Consider the following 15,553-nt stretch of genomic DNA (forward strand, 5'->3'; position numbering starts at 1 on the left):
TTGAACAGGCGCTTCGTAGGACAGCTACCGGCGGGGGTCCTTCCACCGTCAACACCGGAACAACACGTGAACAGTAAGCGACACAGTTTGTAAACGGTTCATATGTATGTAGAATATGATATGGCGCTATTGTTTTACATATATTGTTTTATATAAAGATGTATATATTCAACCTGCAGACATACATTAATCTAACCTTAGACAATAAGCGCTGGCAGCCGTGAAATATGCAGTTTCTTGTGCACTCTGCGCCAAACCCCGTTTTAAAAGTGGTTTAAATCAGGTTACCCGGTCTTCAGCACTATAACAATGTTTTCTAAACAATTATTAAATATATTTTGGATTCATTAAGATGCGCTGGTAAATTCGGCTGATATAGAATAAACCAAACGCAAGTTTTTAATGATACATCTTGACTTTCTTAGTTGGTTAAAACAAGCGGACTGATAGAGACCGTCACCTGGGTCCACTTAAGGTTTAAGGTCCAGTATTTAGTAATGTTGGAACTAATGTTTGCATTGGCCAATTTTAAAAGAAACAATAATAATTTACATTAACTAGAAAAACAAATGAATGGTAAAAAAACATATCATCATTATTATTGCAGTGAGAGAAGAGAAGAGAAACCAGTATGATGTTGCTGGTGTCTTACTGTGTGTGTGTGTGTGTGTGTTGTTGTTGTTGTTGTTGTTGTTGTTGTTGTTGTTTTCATCTCAGCGGTCAGGATGGGACGCTCCTCCAAAGACAAGCGGGACATTTATTACCGTCTGGCCAAAGAGGAGGGCTGGAGAGCGAGGAGTGCCTTCAAGCTGCTGCAGCTCGACCACGAGTTCAACCTGTTCACAGGTGAGACACCTGAGACGACCAGACACCCGACAGGTCCCGCCTACACTACAGCCCCCTGAAAAGGGTGTAACTGAGCCGGAGTCTGGGTCCTCTTTGGGCTCTTCAGGCTGTGTTCTTCTTCTGTCTTTTATTAAATGTCTGATTTGTATTCAGGTGTTATTTTCCCCTCTCTCAGGTGTGAACAGAGCCGTTGATCTGTGTGCAGCTCCTGGCAGCTGGAGTCAGGTCCTCAGTCGGAAACTCAGGTTTCACATCTTCTTCATATTCTTCATTAACCAGAAGCTCACCTGGACTGATATGAAATGGATTTTAATGAAGCCAAGAGGTAACTATGTCGTTGTTTTGTTTTTTCCTCTCAGAGCTCAGGAGGAGAAGGGCGACGCCGGTGAGGAGGTGAAGATCGTGGCGGTGGACCTGCAGGCCATGGCTCCTCTACCGGGAGTCACTCAGATCCAGGGAGACATCACCAAGGTGAGGACACCGTGGACGAGCGTGCAGCTCTGATCGTCCTTTTGTCCACTGCAAGGATCTTAACCAAACGTAGTGTGGACACGTCGTCGTTGGTTCTCCTTTTATTCAAATTTTGGGTTCACGTTCCTGGAATTAAATCTGGTTACTCCTTCAGGAGGGGATGCAAAATCCAAGTTCTAGTCACATTTGAGGCGGTCCCAATGGTCCTGGAGGAGGTTCTTTTTTAGTTTCTTTGGCACTAGAAGAAGTGCGGTGGTGCGTCACGTGACCCGTGTCGTCTTCTTCTTCTTCTTTCTCTCAGGTGTCGACGGCTCAGGAGATCATCCGTCACTTTGAGGGTCAGCCGGCCGACCTGGTGGTGTGTGACGGAGCTCCAGACGGTGAGACTTCCCATCTGTCCTCGCCTGTTCTTAAGCCTCTCCTTTTATTTAACTGTTCTTTCTCCATAGTGACCGGGCTCCACGACGTGGACGAGTACATCCAGGCTCAGCTCCTGTTGGCCGTGAGTACACAGAGGTGTGTGGTTTTTTGTTGTGTTCACCTGTCAGTCTGTGATGTCACACTGACCCCCCCCCCCCCTCGTTTGTCTCTCAGGCTCTGAACATCACAACTCACGTCCTGAAACCTGGAGGGACGTTTGTGGCCAAGGTGAGTCCAGCTCGTGTTCTGATGATTTATTAACTACAAAGGACTCCGTAGAGTTCAGATCTCCACCAGGTTCCATTTACCGTCAAACGTGAGGCTGAGGCCCGATAACATAACGGTCTGTGGATGCTGAACCGCGGCGATGCAGTCGGCGGTGTGTGTGGTAATGTAACGTGATTATGTATAAAGGTTTCGCTCTTCCGGCTCAGATCTTCAGAGGTAAAGACGTGACTCTGCTGTACTCTCAGCTGAAGATCTTCTTCAGTGGTGTGACCTGTGCCAAGCCTCGCAGCAGCAGGAACTCCAGCATAGGTGAGCCACACCCACCACCACCACCACCCACCACCACCCGCTGACCAATCACACGGCTCAAACAGGAGACAAACCCCGCCCACCTGCTCATATAGTCATCGTTTATACAACTGAGACTTTTGTGCACAGAGTGCTTGATAAAATCATCTTAAAAAGTATTATTAGTACCACATTCACTACTCACAGTATGTGTCTGTCTGTCTGTCTGTCTGTCTGTCTGTCTGTCTGTCTGTCTGTCTGTCTGTGTGCAGAGGCCTTCGTGGTGTGCCAGAATTACTCTCCTCCTGACGGTTACGTCCCCAACATGTCCAACCCTCTGCTGGATCATTCCTACGGTAACGACGAGCCCGTCTGGATACCTGATCTGGATCAGGAAAACCGCGATGCCTCTAGAAGATAGAAACCACTTCCCTTCACATGAGACGCACCGTGTTTGTTGACAAGCCGGCCGGCTCTGTTTACCTCATTTATCTATTTAAAAGACCCATAGAGAAGTGTAAAATAAAGTGGACCTTTTTGCACATACAATATGTTGATGCCAAAGAAAGTTGCTAAACAGTGACCCCATGTGGCCACATATGGTAATGAAGGATTAATGGTGAATCCTAAAACATGGTGCAACAGGAGCAGGAAGAGGAGAAGAATCATAAAGTCAGTAATTCAGTGTTGGCTTTTTATATCTTATGTCATTTTGAAAGAGGATGAATGCGTTGTTTGTTATTTTAAAGGTTGCATACCGGTAGTCTCTTGTTTCACTGCGTGTCCTGGTCCTGGTTTTCCTCAGTCCGGATTGTGGTCTCTGTCCTTCAGATGTGGACTTTAACCAGTTAGAGGGTCCCAACCGCGTCATTGTTCCCTTCCTGGCATGCGGTGACCTCAGCGCCTTCGACTCGGACAGGACCTACCCTCTGCAGGTGAGGAGACACGGTCTTTATGATTGAACAGAAACATGGTTCTCACATTAAAACGAGTCTGGTTCAGTCATTTCTATTGTTATTATAATAGTTGGGGTAGGCATGCTTTAGTTATTGTTCCATTGCAATTAATTCCAAGTTTTTAAAAATTAAAAATCACATTCATTATCCATTTAAAATCATATTTCTGGTATTTTACTGGAATCTTAAGGGGATCATTAATGGATAAATTAATTAATTGTAATATTAAAGAATTGTTAAGAGTAAGGAACCCCTTCAAATGTAACAAATAACATGAAAGACACATTTAAACAGCACCTTAGAAAAGCCTCCATTTTTCAGTTACTGATTTTCTGCGATTGATGAATTTAAGGGATTCTTTTTTAACCTTAACACCATTTAAATAGTGCAGATAATCCATTCATTTATCCGATGATTAACCCCAAATGCTGCAGATTTTTCTGTAAATGCCGTCTGTAAAATTCTTTCTTTCTTCAGCTGGATGCTGGTAAACAGTACCAGTACACCCCCCCCACCCAGCCGCCGATACGCCCCCCTTACCAGCAGGCCTGCCATCTGCGCAAGAACAACCTGCTGTCCAGAGAAGACGCTCCGTCCAACCAGGGTCAAGAGGAGGCGGAGCCAACGGCCAAATCCACCTGAGACCAGTTGTCATTAAAGGAACAGTCCGGCATTTTGGGGGATCGTCAGAGCAGCGATAGAACCGGAGTGTGTTTAGCTTAGCTTAGCACAAAGACTGGAAGCAGGGGGATACTGCTAGCCTTTTCCTTTATCCATCTTTGTGCTAAGCTAAGCTAAACATACTCTGAACCAATCACACTGTACCAGATATTTTTACTATTCTGATTTCATGTGTTTTATTATTTGTGGCAGATCCTTCTGTTCATTAGGCTGCAGGATTTGTAAACATTTTATATTTTAAAAATAAAAGTCATCTCTTGGAGGCAAACCGACATATGTGGTTTACGTGATTTGTATTTTAAGTAAAGTACAACATGTACTTCTGAGATATCGTGAAGTAAAAAGTACAATATTTACATATGAGATATAGTACATGGTAAGTATAAACTTAATTTAATTATATGGAAATACTTGGAAAGTACAAGTACCTCTGATTTGTACTTGAGTACAGTACTTGAGTACAGTACTTGAGTACTACCGGAACATACATACAAAACTGGAAAAGCCCAGCTTTAGTTTTACGACGTACTGCGTCTGTACGCGCTGTGACGTCATGACGCAAGGACGACTCGCACAACCGCATTGTTGTTGGGTGAAGAGAAGCTCCGGGCAGCCGCTGAGCTCTGCCGCTTGCAACCGCTTCGAAACGGCCGTGTTGAGCAGCTAAATTACCGCGATCAAAAGTAAGATCACGGCTCCTTCGCCCTGGATACCTGTCGGTTACTTCTCAAGTTTAACTCGGTTGAGCAGCGCGAGCCGCGGCCGTTGGACGAGTGGACTGAAAATGTGGATTTAACTGCCGCTTCGCTCCGCAGGGCCGCGCCGCCATTGCTGCTGTTTTTACAAGCTGAATTCGTGAAAATACCTTTGGTAAGTTCAGCCCCACTGTGTCCTCTTCTCGTTAATATCACCCCACTTATATTCCGGACTGGTTTACATCTTAAAACCACTCCGTGCTGGTCTGAGAGAAAGCCTCCCCTTTACAAATCGAGGCAGTTTCTTGTTGTGCTGGTCGCCATATTTCCTCCCCCCTTCAGTTAGGTGTATTAATGCTAGCAGGCTAACGTTAGCCCCGGTTTGTGGACGGAGTGTCCTAATGCGTTTAACCGGCCACCGGGAGGGCCAACCGCCTGAGAGGGGGGAGGACACCACCGGGGTCTTCCTTTCTTGTAACAGACCCGTGTTTGGTGTATCGCCTTTTAAAGCTGTGGCGCGATTAATAACAGAAGATTGACGTTGTGGGTTCAGTTAAAGAGGAGCTAACGTTAGCCGGTGGGTAGCGCGCGCACACACACACACACACACACACACACACACACACACACACACACACACACACACTCACCAGAGAAACTGAACGAGCTGCAGCTGCTGTTAGCCGATTATTTCCAACAGCGGCTTCAGCCGGGCTCGCTGTCATGAGTGGCCGTGGAGGTGTGGAGCTCTCGGTGCTTTTTTTCTTTCCTTCAGCCAGTGAACGTTATCGCAGTCGCAGCCCGTTTCCGCCCCCTTTGCGCCCAACTGAAAACATGATCTCGTAAATTAATGCAAGCTGCACAAACAGACGCACTCTGTGAAAGATGAAGCTCTGTTGTCTTTTTTTGTTTTGGGCAAAAAGTTTTGTCACAATTGTGTTGTGCTCGTAGGAGACGCTCTGTCAATCAGGACCGGTCTAATTATTTTTTTTTGAATGAAAAAAGATTTGTAATACATTTAGCAGTTTAGCATATTTTGTGACACGAGGAGAATGATTAAACACATTCATGTTCCCCAAACGTAGTAATTGGGAAACACGTGTATCATAGTGGAACGGATATCAAACGTGTTCAAACAATACCCAGGCCGTCTGTGGTTAGATGAGGTGTCAGCATCCTGTGACACCAGTAATACATGCATAGTTTGATAGACCTGCAGAACAAAAGGACTGTCAGAGTTGTGCATTTTGTCTTTACATATTTCTGCGGTCCTCTCTGATTGAAGAGGTAAAGACATCCTTGTGTAAACACATTAACTGCCCCTGAAGGCCTCATTGAGGGTCAAGGCCTGGTAATGATTACTGAGGATTCTGTTAGACGTAACACACGCTGCTCGTTGCTTCACAGACTTAATGACTTCAAGAAATTGTCAGTTGAGTCTCTGACGCTGTCGTGTCATTCGTCTGGTTCTCAGGGTCTTTTACGGCTTCGTCATGAAGAAGAAAAGTCGACATCACCGACCCGCGGCGCTGAAGAGGGATTCGTCGCCCATCAAGCCGTCGCCCAACCGGGAGACGCTGACGTACGCGCAGGCCCAGCGGATCGTGGAGCTGGAGGTGGACGGCCGCGTGCACCGGCTCAGCATCTACGACAAGCTGGACGTCATCGGCGACGACGACCCCACGGCGCAGGAGATCACGGAGTGCAACAGCAACAAGGAGAACAACGAGAAGCCCCAGCAGGTCCTGGTGCGCTCCGTGCGCCTCAAAAACAACCAGCAGAAGAAGAACGCCGCGCTCATGGCCACGCACGGCAGCACCGGCGGCCTGTTGGAGCCAAAGGTCAGAACGGTTGAGTACAACCTGCCGGTGGTGCCCAAGAGGCCGGCGGCGTACTACAAGTACACGGAGAGGACGGCGGAGGAGCTGGACGAGGAGGTGGAGTACGACATGGACGAGGAGGACTACGCCTGGCTGGAGCTCATCAACGAGAAGAGGAAGAGCGAGGGCGTCAGCCAGGTGTCGTTCAACCTGTTCGAGTTCCTCATGGACCGCTTCGAGAAGGAGTCGTACGCCGTCACGCAGGGCCAGAGCGACCAGCAGCAGCTGGTGGACGAGGACGCCGTGTGCTGCGTCTGCATGGACGGAGACGGGGCCGACAGCAACGTCATCCTCTTCTGCGACGCCTGCAACATCGCCGTGCACCAGGAGTGCTACGGCGTGCCGTACGTCCCCGAGGGCCAGTGGCTGTGCCGCCACTGCCTGCAGTGTCCGTCGCGGCCCGCCGAGTGCGTCTTCTGCCCCAACCGAGGCGGAGCCCTGAAGAAGACGGACGACGACCGCTGGGGCCACGTGGCGTGCGCCCTGTGGGTGCCCGAGGTCGGCTTCTCCGACACCGTCTTCATCGAACCCATCGACGGCGTGCGCAACATCCCGCCGGCGCGCTGGAAGCTCACCTGCTACCTGTGCAAGGAGAAGGGCGCCGGCGCGTGCATCCAGTGCGACAAGATCAACTGCTACACCGCCTTCCACGTCAGCTGCGCCCAGAGGGCCGGCCTTTACATGAAGATGGAGCCCGTGAAGGAGGTGACGCCGTCCGGCAGCTCCTCCTTCTCCGTGAAGAAGACCTCCTACTGCTGCAGCCACACGCCCGAGGGCTGCGACCGCCGGCCGCTCGGCATCTACGGCGACCCGCACGCGAAGAACGGAGCCTGTCACAAGAGGGCCGACAAGAGGGGGAAGTCCCGGGCCAAGGGCTGGGCCAAGAAGAAGAGCAAGAGGAGCGAGCCGGAGCCAGAACCGGAGCCCGAGACCCCCACCAACTCTGGGCCCAGTATCACCGCTTCAAGGTAGGCTGGCAAAACAGGACTCCCAGAATGCATCGCTCACATATATTATTAGTGTTTTCTCGCCCAGGTCCACCTAGTCATTGAGACCGGATTCCAAATCGAGAAAATCGAAGAAAAAAAAAAACTGTATATGTGATGTCCGGCTCAGTAAGGTCTCTTGTTTCTGTTCAGGTCCACAGATTTGGAAAAGAAACATTAGTAAAGGCCGGGCTAGTTTCGGTAAGAAAACCATGACAATTTAATAAGTTCAGTAACTGAAGCATAATTCTGGTTTATTATAACCTGGGTCTTGTTTCTGTAATAATTACGGTGTGCATCTGCAACACGGTGAATGAAGAAGTCGTACGGGTCAAGAAGGGTCGGACCAACAACAGAAGCTTGATCCTGCTCGGGTTCACCCCCCTCTGAAAAAAATGTAGCGTATTTATTGATTAATATCTCCCTCTGCCTCCTCCTCCTCCTCCTCCTCCGTGGCTCAGCTTCGACACCATCCTGAACCAGGTGGCGGTCCAGAGGAAGCGGGTGTTCGTGGAGCGGGTGCTGAGCTACTGGGTGCAGAAGAGGCAGTCGAGGAACAACGTGCCGCTGATCCGCCGGCTGCAGGCCAACCCTCAGCCGCCCAAAGTCAAGCCGATGGTCAGTGCTGCCGACACACAGCGCCGTCCTTTCTTGTCGTTCTTCCTACCGCAACGTTTGTGTGCATTTTCTTCCCCCCCCCCCCCCCCTTGCAGGACCGCGCGGAGACGAACCAGGCGCTGAAGGAGCAGCTGAAGGAGTGGCACCGCCTCCGCCACGACCTGGAGAGAGCCCGCCTGCTGCTGGAGCTCATCAGGAAGAGAGAGAAGCTGAAGAGGGAGGAGGTAGAGCCTCATTCACTACCTCACTGTTCCTATCGCGCAGAGCTCTATTTAATACTAAAAGAATCCATCGTTGTTCAGGTCAATGCGACCTCTGTTCACGTTAGCCGTTAGCCGTTAGCTCCGAGCCGTTCACCGAGATCACTCTGAGCAGCATGGTGGGAATGAATTATATTATAATTCAAAGTGTTGGACACAAATTTGTGTGTGTGTGTGTGTGTGTGTGTGTGTGTGTGTGTGTGTGTGTGTGTGTGTGTGTGTGTGTGTGTGTGTGTGTGTGTGTGTGTGTGTGTGTGTGTGTGTGTGTGCGTGTGTGTGTGTGCGTGTTCTTCATCCGTCAGATGAAGCTGCAGCAGTCGGCGCTGGAGGTCCAGCTGACCCCCTTCAACATCCTGCTGCGGGCCGTGCTCAGTCAGCTGCAGGAGAAGGACCAGTACAGCATCTTCGCTCAGCCCGTCAACAGCAACGAGGTCCGTCGCCATTTTTTGTCGTTTTAAATGAATTGTTTGACGGTTATAGAGGAGTCGAGTTTTGAACTAACTACTAACCCAGTGTGTCATTTCACCTTTTTATCAGTGTTTAGTTACCAACACATCACTTCCTGTCTGTGTTTTAATGCAAAGACACTGCTAGCGAGTTCAGCTAACGAACGTTTGACTCCTCTTTGTAAGTTTTAATTATAGCGAAGAAATAATGTGTTTTAATAACAGTGAACGCGTCCCCTCTGTCTCCCCGCAGGTTCCCGACTACCTGGACCACATCAAGAACCCGATGGACTTCTCCACCATGAGGAAGCGCATCGACGGCCACGACTACAGGAGCCTGGAGGAGTTTGAGGCCGACTTCGACCTCATCATCTTCAACTGCATGAAGTACAACGCCAAGGACACGTTCTTCTACCGGGCCGCCCAGCGGATGCAGGACCACGGGGGAGCCATCCTCCGCAGGGCCCGCAGAGAGGCCGAGAGGATCGGCTTCGACTTCCCCAGCGGGTTGCATCTGCCCGAGGTCCCGAAACAGGAGACGCCACCCGCCTTCTCCTGGGAGGACGGTAAGTCCATTGATTGAGTAAAAATGTCCCGAATCGGGTGCAAAAGGGCCGGAGATAATCCTGTGACGATGTGATCCTCTGTCTCTTCTAGTGGACCGGCTGCTGAGCCCCGCCTACCGTCAGCTGACCCCTCTGGAGGACCAGCTGAGGGAGCTGCTGGATAAGCTGGACCTGAGCACGGCCATGAAGCACAGCCCGTCGCGCAGCAAGAGGCTCAAACTGCTCAAGAAGACCATCACGGAGGTCCGCAGCGAGATGAGCCTGAAGAAGTCCCTCCGAAAGCCCCCCCCGCTCCCGGAGCCCAGCGGGACCCCAACGGAGGCAGAGGAGAAACCGCTACCCGAATCCCCGGCAGAGCCCCGCACACCGCAGGAGGAGAACCCTCTGCCCCCGGAAACGTTAGAGCTGGTGACCTCACTGTCGCGGATCGAGGCCTCGCCGGGCGACCCGGAGCCGCTTCCGCCGCCGCCCCCTTCCAAGGCCTCCAAACCCAGCGCGGATCGTTCTCCCTTGAAGCTCAACGACACGTCTACCTCAGCGCCCGCAGACGCACCCAACGGGCCCCCAACGGACCCGCCGCCGCTCCCCAACGGCGACGTCCCCTCCGGCGCGGGCAACCGGCGGAACAACGTCCTCTTCCGCAAGTCCAAGAGCGCCAGCCCCCAGAAACCGCTCAAGAGCCACGAGGCGTCCGCCGTGACGCCGCCTTCCCTGGGCGCCAAAACCTTCCTGTCGGTGGTGATCCCTCGACTGGAGACGCTCCTCCTGCCGAAGAAAAGACGACACAGCAGCAGCGCCGACGGCGAGGAGGAGGAGGAGGACGAGGAGTCGCCGATAAAACGCCTCGGCACAGGTAAGAAAAAAAAATGAATTTCTGTGACAAAACATGAACCGAGATGTGGAAGAAATCATTTTAACGTTCAGAGTACGAAGCCTAAACTGCATTGCGACACATTTTCGGTGTTTTTCTTTCCCTTCAGGAATAGCGAACGGTTTTGTGGTGGAGGAGGAGGAGATCTCACCGTCTCCCCGCCTGCTGGAGCCTCGCCGCCGCTGCGCCTCCGAGTCGAGCATCTCCTCCAGCGGGAGCGTCCTCTGCGGCACGAGGTGAGTGGAGGAGGAAACACCCGGGTCACTGATGACGCTAAAACAACAACAAAACCAGTTTATTCCAGTTATAACGATCTACTGACCCAGTTAATAGCTGAGAACTGGGAACACAGAGGCATGATGGGAATGAAATCTTCAACACGCTGCTACACTGGAAGGTTTGTTTTGGACACTTTCGTATTTATTCATCAAGTAAAACATAAGAAGACGTATGAACCTGTCGTCTTACTCGGAGCTCGTGCGTCGTCTGCGGAGACTCGTTCTACGGCGCCGAGCGAGAGCATAAACAAAGCTTAAGTCCCTCCCCCTGCGCTCATTGGTCGATTACCTTTTTCACGTCGTAGTTAAGATGTTCTGGTTGTTTGTGATGATGGCAGCGATGCACTGCAGGCTTCACAACAGCAGAGGCACGGGTCTAAACTTCGTCCTGTGATTTGTGTCTCTTTTTCAGCACCGTCATCGTTTCTAAAAGCGGTAAAGGACGCTCGCCGGCGGCTCGGCGGAGCACCGTGGACGACAAGAGCGCCCTGGGGACCTGCATCGAGAACGGGGAGTTCGCCAAAGCCGCCAAGATCTCGTCAGGTGAGCAGAGCGGCGGCGGCGGCGGCGGCGTCCGTCCGCTCGGTGACACCTGATGAATGTGCATGAAACCCGCATGGCACGCTTTGATCGGTCAGCTCTTCTCTCTGATTTACCAAACTTATTAAAAAGGTCTGTTCATGTGTGAGAAAGACATTGTTTATTGCTTCGCTGTATTTCCACCGGTGAGACACAAAGAACAGTGAAGTAAAGGTCGTTTTTAAAGTAAAATCTTAAAATGAGGTCTTACCAAACCAGCAGCTCCTCCCAGCTCACTGGGTTTTTTTTGGGGGGGGCTCAGAGGCTCAGAGGTCCTCGATAAAGTCAGCGGAGACTCGAAGCTGCAGGTTTCAGCTCTATAAAGGAAGCGGTTGAGAAACAGGAAGCCTGAGAGGGACAAAGTGGAAGTGAAGAGAAGTCCGTTATTTTCTGTGTGGGTTCAGCAGATTATTGACTCACACCGTCAGCACTCAACAAACCAGTGTGGTTTGGTTTAACGTGTAACATTGCGATTAACCTACTGAAGCTGACACACGAGCTAATGAATCCAACATACAGACGAGGAGCTGCTATCTGAATGCTTTGCACACTTCTCTTCTGCCAATAGGAAAGAGAGAGTAGAGCTGTGTGTTTCTACTCAACGCTCTGTTCGCCGCATTATTCTCTGAAAACACCAGAGGGCGAGCGAACAAAAGGAGCCGTGAGGAATCAAAGAGACGAGTGTAACAGTTACACACGGCCGCAGACTGAAGGTGTGACCTCCGCTGTGGAGAGGAGGGATTGTAATTGTCTGTAAACTCATACCTCATATTCATGGACGACTTTAGTGTCTTTATAGAAGCCTTGTAAAAGAAGTCAAGTATTAAAAGCATAAAGAAACAGAGGTTAAATATCCTGTAAAACGATCTGATTTGGCTGCAGACTCCATGTTTCTAAATGATCCAAAAACAAATTGACCTTCTTTGTATAATCCCTAGACGCGTTTAACTGCTTTTATCAGTGAACGTTTTTATCGCGTCTGAAAAGCTCTGATCGCGCTCGCAAAGTTACAAAAAAAAAAAAAAAAAAAAGAGTCAGAGGCGGAGCCTACGAGCGCCAGCATTTTCTGGTTCTCTCGCCGTCACTCCAGCGAGTATTAACTAAACTAAGCTTCAAAGTACGGATCAGCGTTTGATGTGCTTTATTCTATGACATACCTCAGGATTAGTCCCATTATGTTCCTGGCTCAAATATAAATATATATATATATATTTGATATATACATATATATCTCTATGTGACGCCTCAGGAGTCTTGTCAACTGTTTATTTTTTAAAGTCGATCTTTAAAAAGCGTGTCCTGTGTTTGTGTGTGTGTGTGTGTGTGTGTGTGCTTTATAAACCTCATAACCTGCTTATCGTTGTTCCTGTAGAGGTGTGGAAGCCCTCCGCCCCTCCTCCATTTGTTCTGGAGCCTCTTAAACTAGTTTGGGCTAAATGTAGTGGATATCCCTCCTACCCCGCCCTGGTGAGTGAGTAGTGCTAGCTAGCCCCACCCACCCCCACCCCTCACCGTGTCTCATTACCCATCAGCCCCCTCTCTGCCATCGTGCGGTGCCGTAGCTCGTGATTTGTGCTCGCAGGCCATGCGGGAGCTTCCAGCTGACTGCTTGGTGTGTTTGTGGAGTCGAGCCGCGTTCGCTCAGAGCGTCTGCGGCTCGACCGTGCATGCTTCTGAACACACACACACACACACACACACACACACACACACACACACACACACACACACACACACACACACACACACTTACTTACTTTTTTACTGTGAGACGGTGGCTTCACTCAAAGTCTCCATCCCGCTCTTCATTTGTTTTTGTTTTTTGTGGCCGTCACAGATCGTGGAACCCCGAGCGCGGAGGAAGGGGGGTCAGCACAAAGGGGCGGAGCTTCCCCAGCCGCTGCCGCCGCCGCCACCACCGTCGCCACCACCGGACGTTCTCAGAGCCGGAGAGCGGATGCAGTTCAGGTCCGCAGAGAAACTCTTCCTCGTCCACTTCTTCGACAGCAAGCGCAGCTGGTGAGGAACTCACCGACTCACTGAAAGAGCAAAGTAGAGGAAAATAAAACCAACTTCTCATCAAAACTCAAACACGTTACCTCGTCCCAGAACTACATACGTTTAGACCTAAGGCTGACACTGATTGCTTTAATAAAGAAAACACCCAAACATCTGGTCTGGCGCTCCGTTGTTAAAGATATCGTCAGCATAAGCACGCTGATAATTGTTGAAATATGCATTTTATCCAAAGCAAAAGCAAGTTTTCTTCTGAGTGTTGTGAGCTGCACATGTGATGCTGTTTGGTCCCACTGACCTCGTGTCCGCTCTCTCCTCAGGCAATGGCTTCCTAGATCCAAGATGGCTCCCTTCGGGGTCAACCGGGCGCTCGACAAAATCAAGCTGGCGGAGGCTCGCGCCTCCTGCATCCGAAAAGCTGTGCGGCTCGCCTTCGAGCGAGCCATGAACCACCGGAACCGCGTCGCCGGCGAGGCCGGCACCTCGGGCTGAACCCCACCCCCCTACACACACACACACACACACACACACACACACACACACACACACACACACACACACACACACACACACACACACACACACACACACACACACACACACACACACACACCTACAGCCTCTGAAATCCTCCCATCATCCCTCTCTTCCGTTTTGAACACAGTCACAAGCAGAGACGCTCATACGCACAAAGAAACCCACACATACATGTTTACCATTTCCTGTGAACTGGAACATCCCACCCCCCTCCACCCCCGTCGTCCAAAATACTGTAGCTGGTGACGTCCATCTTGTTTTTGTCAAAGAGCTATGCAACGACAACGACTCAGTTAGCGGGTGCAAAACGTCGAGAGAAAACAGAACCCCGGGCTGTGAGAACTGTAAAACCACAGGTCTGAACCTGTCGAATGTGTCGGGATTTGACTTCTGACCTCCTTAAAAATGTGCTGCAAGACTGCTGCAACAATCTCACTGCCATGAAAATGTCCATCAGAGTGTGTGTGTGTGTGTGTGAGAGTGTGTGTGAGACTGTGTGTGACTGTGTGACTGTGACTGCAGCAGCTCCTGTAAATATCCTGTACAAGGCCCGACACTAATTTATTCACTCCCTCAGTTTGTTCTGGTACTCGGTGTTCAGATATTTATACGGTCGGAGGTGCTGATCCACCGACGTGTTTCTGCTGGTGCTATCTCTACACAGAGACAATACAAACATGCATACTGTAACGAACATTTTTTATTTCAGCTCCTGTTTTTGTTTTTTTTAAACGGTTTTTGTAAGTTATTGAGTTCTCAAGCTTCAAGTTCTTTTCGTCTTTGGCATTAATTGTTTTATGTGTGTCTTTTTTTTTTTTTTTTTTTTTTCTTTGGTTTGTACATATTTATATAAAATCTATATAGATGCTGTCAAAGTTTAAAATGCCTAAAGTGCATCATTCACACCGAAACCAAAAAAAAAGAAATCTGCTGCCCACAAGTTTCCCACTACTGTTGTTGTTGGTTTTTTTACAGTTTTTTTTTTTTTTTTTTTTTTTTTTCCTCCAGGTTTTCTGTTTGTGTGCTGTGATGAGTTCACGTCTGTTTGTTCGTCACAGAATCATCTTTTCCACCTGAACTGAGCTACAGTCGGCTGTAGGAGAACAGAGAATGTGCCTGTACTAATTTATTGTAAAGCAGAAAATGTATATGCATTACTTTATAGAGAGAGAGTATTGTAAGAAAATACTACGGGCACACAGGGAGCCATATGTAGAGGCCCCTCCTCTTCTTCTGGGTTTTTTTATTTTTTATTTTTGGGAATTTTAGCATTAAATCTTGAGAGGTGAGGTGATAGTGTTTGATGTTTTATTTTGGCAGGGTAGCAATGGGTAGACTTCCTGTTTTGTTTGGCCCTTCTGGATGTGGATGTTGTGTGTAAATAGATTTGGTACTTTAGCTGATTCTCTGGGAAAAACCACAGTTATAGCCAACGGGAGCGGAAACCAGCCGACAGCAGGCCGGTGGGACTTTTATACTAAAACACTGAAAAATTAAAATATGTTATTGAATCACTGATTCCACGTGTCCTGGTTTTATTATTTTAAATTTTACTTATATGATTTTTTTTTTTTTTTTTTTTAAATTTTATTTGCATTATTTGTATTATGTTTTTTTTTACTTACAGTTTTAGGTACATTTTATTTTCATTAATTATTATTTTAAAATATGTAATTCTATTTATTTTATTATCTTTTTATCTATTGTTGAAATGTTTTGGTAATTTTTATTTAATTCTATATTTTTCAGTTACACCAATTTTAACGTACTTCTTTTGATGTATTCACAGGTGTACTATAACAACATTTAACATTTAGTATGACATTATGCACAAATACATCTAAAAAGAATCTGGTAAAATAAACCCAGAGAACACAATTGACGTCTGAGCTGCAGATGAGGATACATTAAAATAAACTTAAGAAAATACC

At 48.8% G+C, this 15,553-nt stretch overlaps 2 protein-coding genes across 3 annotated transcripts; both read left to right on the plus strand.

The window, feature by feature from the left end:
* The first annotated feature begins 4 nt into the window (after positions 1–4).
* On the plus strand, positions 5–4,162 carry ftsj1 (FtsJ RNA 2'-O-methyltransferase 1). Its single transcript, XM_068728807.1, has 11 exons — positions 5–73; positions 718–846; positions 1,022–1,091; positions 1,206–1,317; positions 1,619–1,697; positions 1,767–1,819; positions 1,912–1,965; positions 2,172–2,274; positions 2,526–2,609; positions 3,085–3,188; positions 3,687–4,162. The coding sequence occupies exons 2-11, from the start codon at positions 726–728 to the stop codon at positions 3,849–3,851; spliced, it is 945 nt and encodes a 314-aa protein (XP_068584908.1). The 5' UTR covers positions 5–73; positions 718–725; the 3' UTR covers positions 3,852–4,162.
* Positions 4,163–4,489: 327 nt separating this feature from the next.
* On the plus strand, positions 4,490–15,140 carry LOC137886369 (bromodomain-containing protein 1-like). Of its 2 annotated transcripts, XM_068728831.1 has the most exons (12): positions 4,490–4,760; positions 6,060–7,433; positions 7,913–8,069; positions 8,165–8,293; positions 8,632–8,760; positions 9,029–9,341; positions 9,433–10,194; positions 10,322–10,448; positions 10,903–11,033; positions 12,442–12,536; positions 12,907–13,088; positions 13,406–15,140. In XM_068728831.1, exons 2-12 carry the CDS (start codon positions 6,079–6,081, stop codon positions 13,575–13,577), a joined length of 3,552 nt encoding a protein of 1,183 aa, XP_068584932.1. In that variant the 5' UTR covers positions 4,490–4,760; positions 6,060–6,078; the 3' UTR covers positions 13,578–15,140. The 2 variants fall into 2 exon arrangements, with proteins under 2 accessions (XP_068584932.1, XP_068584923.1); XM_068728822.1 differs by lacking the exon at positions 12,442–12,536 and having other exon boundaries at positions 13,406–13,515.
* Positions 15,141–15,553: the final 413 nt, after the last annotated feature.

Source organism: Cebidichthys violaceus, unplaced genomic scaffold, assembly GCF_023349555.1.
Source record: "Cebidichthys violaceus isolate CVI_PGR_0920_01 unplaced genomic scaffold, fCebVio1.0.p SCAF_100, whole genome shotgun sequence".
Classification (NCBI taxonomy): Eukaryota; Metazoa; Chordata; class Actinopteri; order Perciformes; family Stichaeidae; genus Cebidichthys; species Cebidichthys violaceus.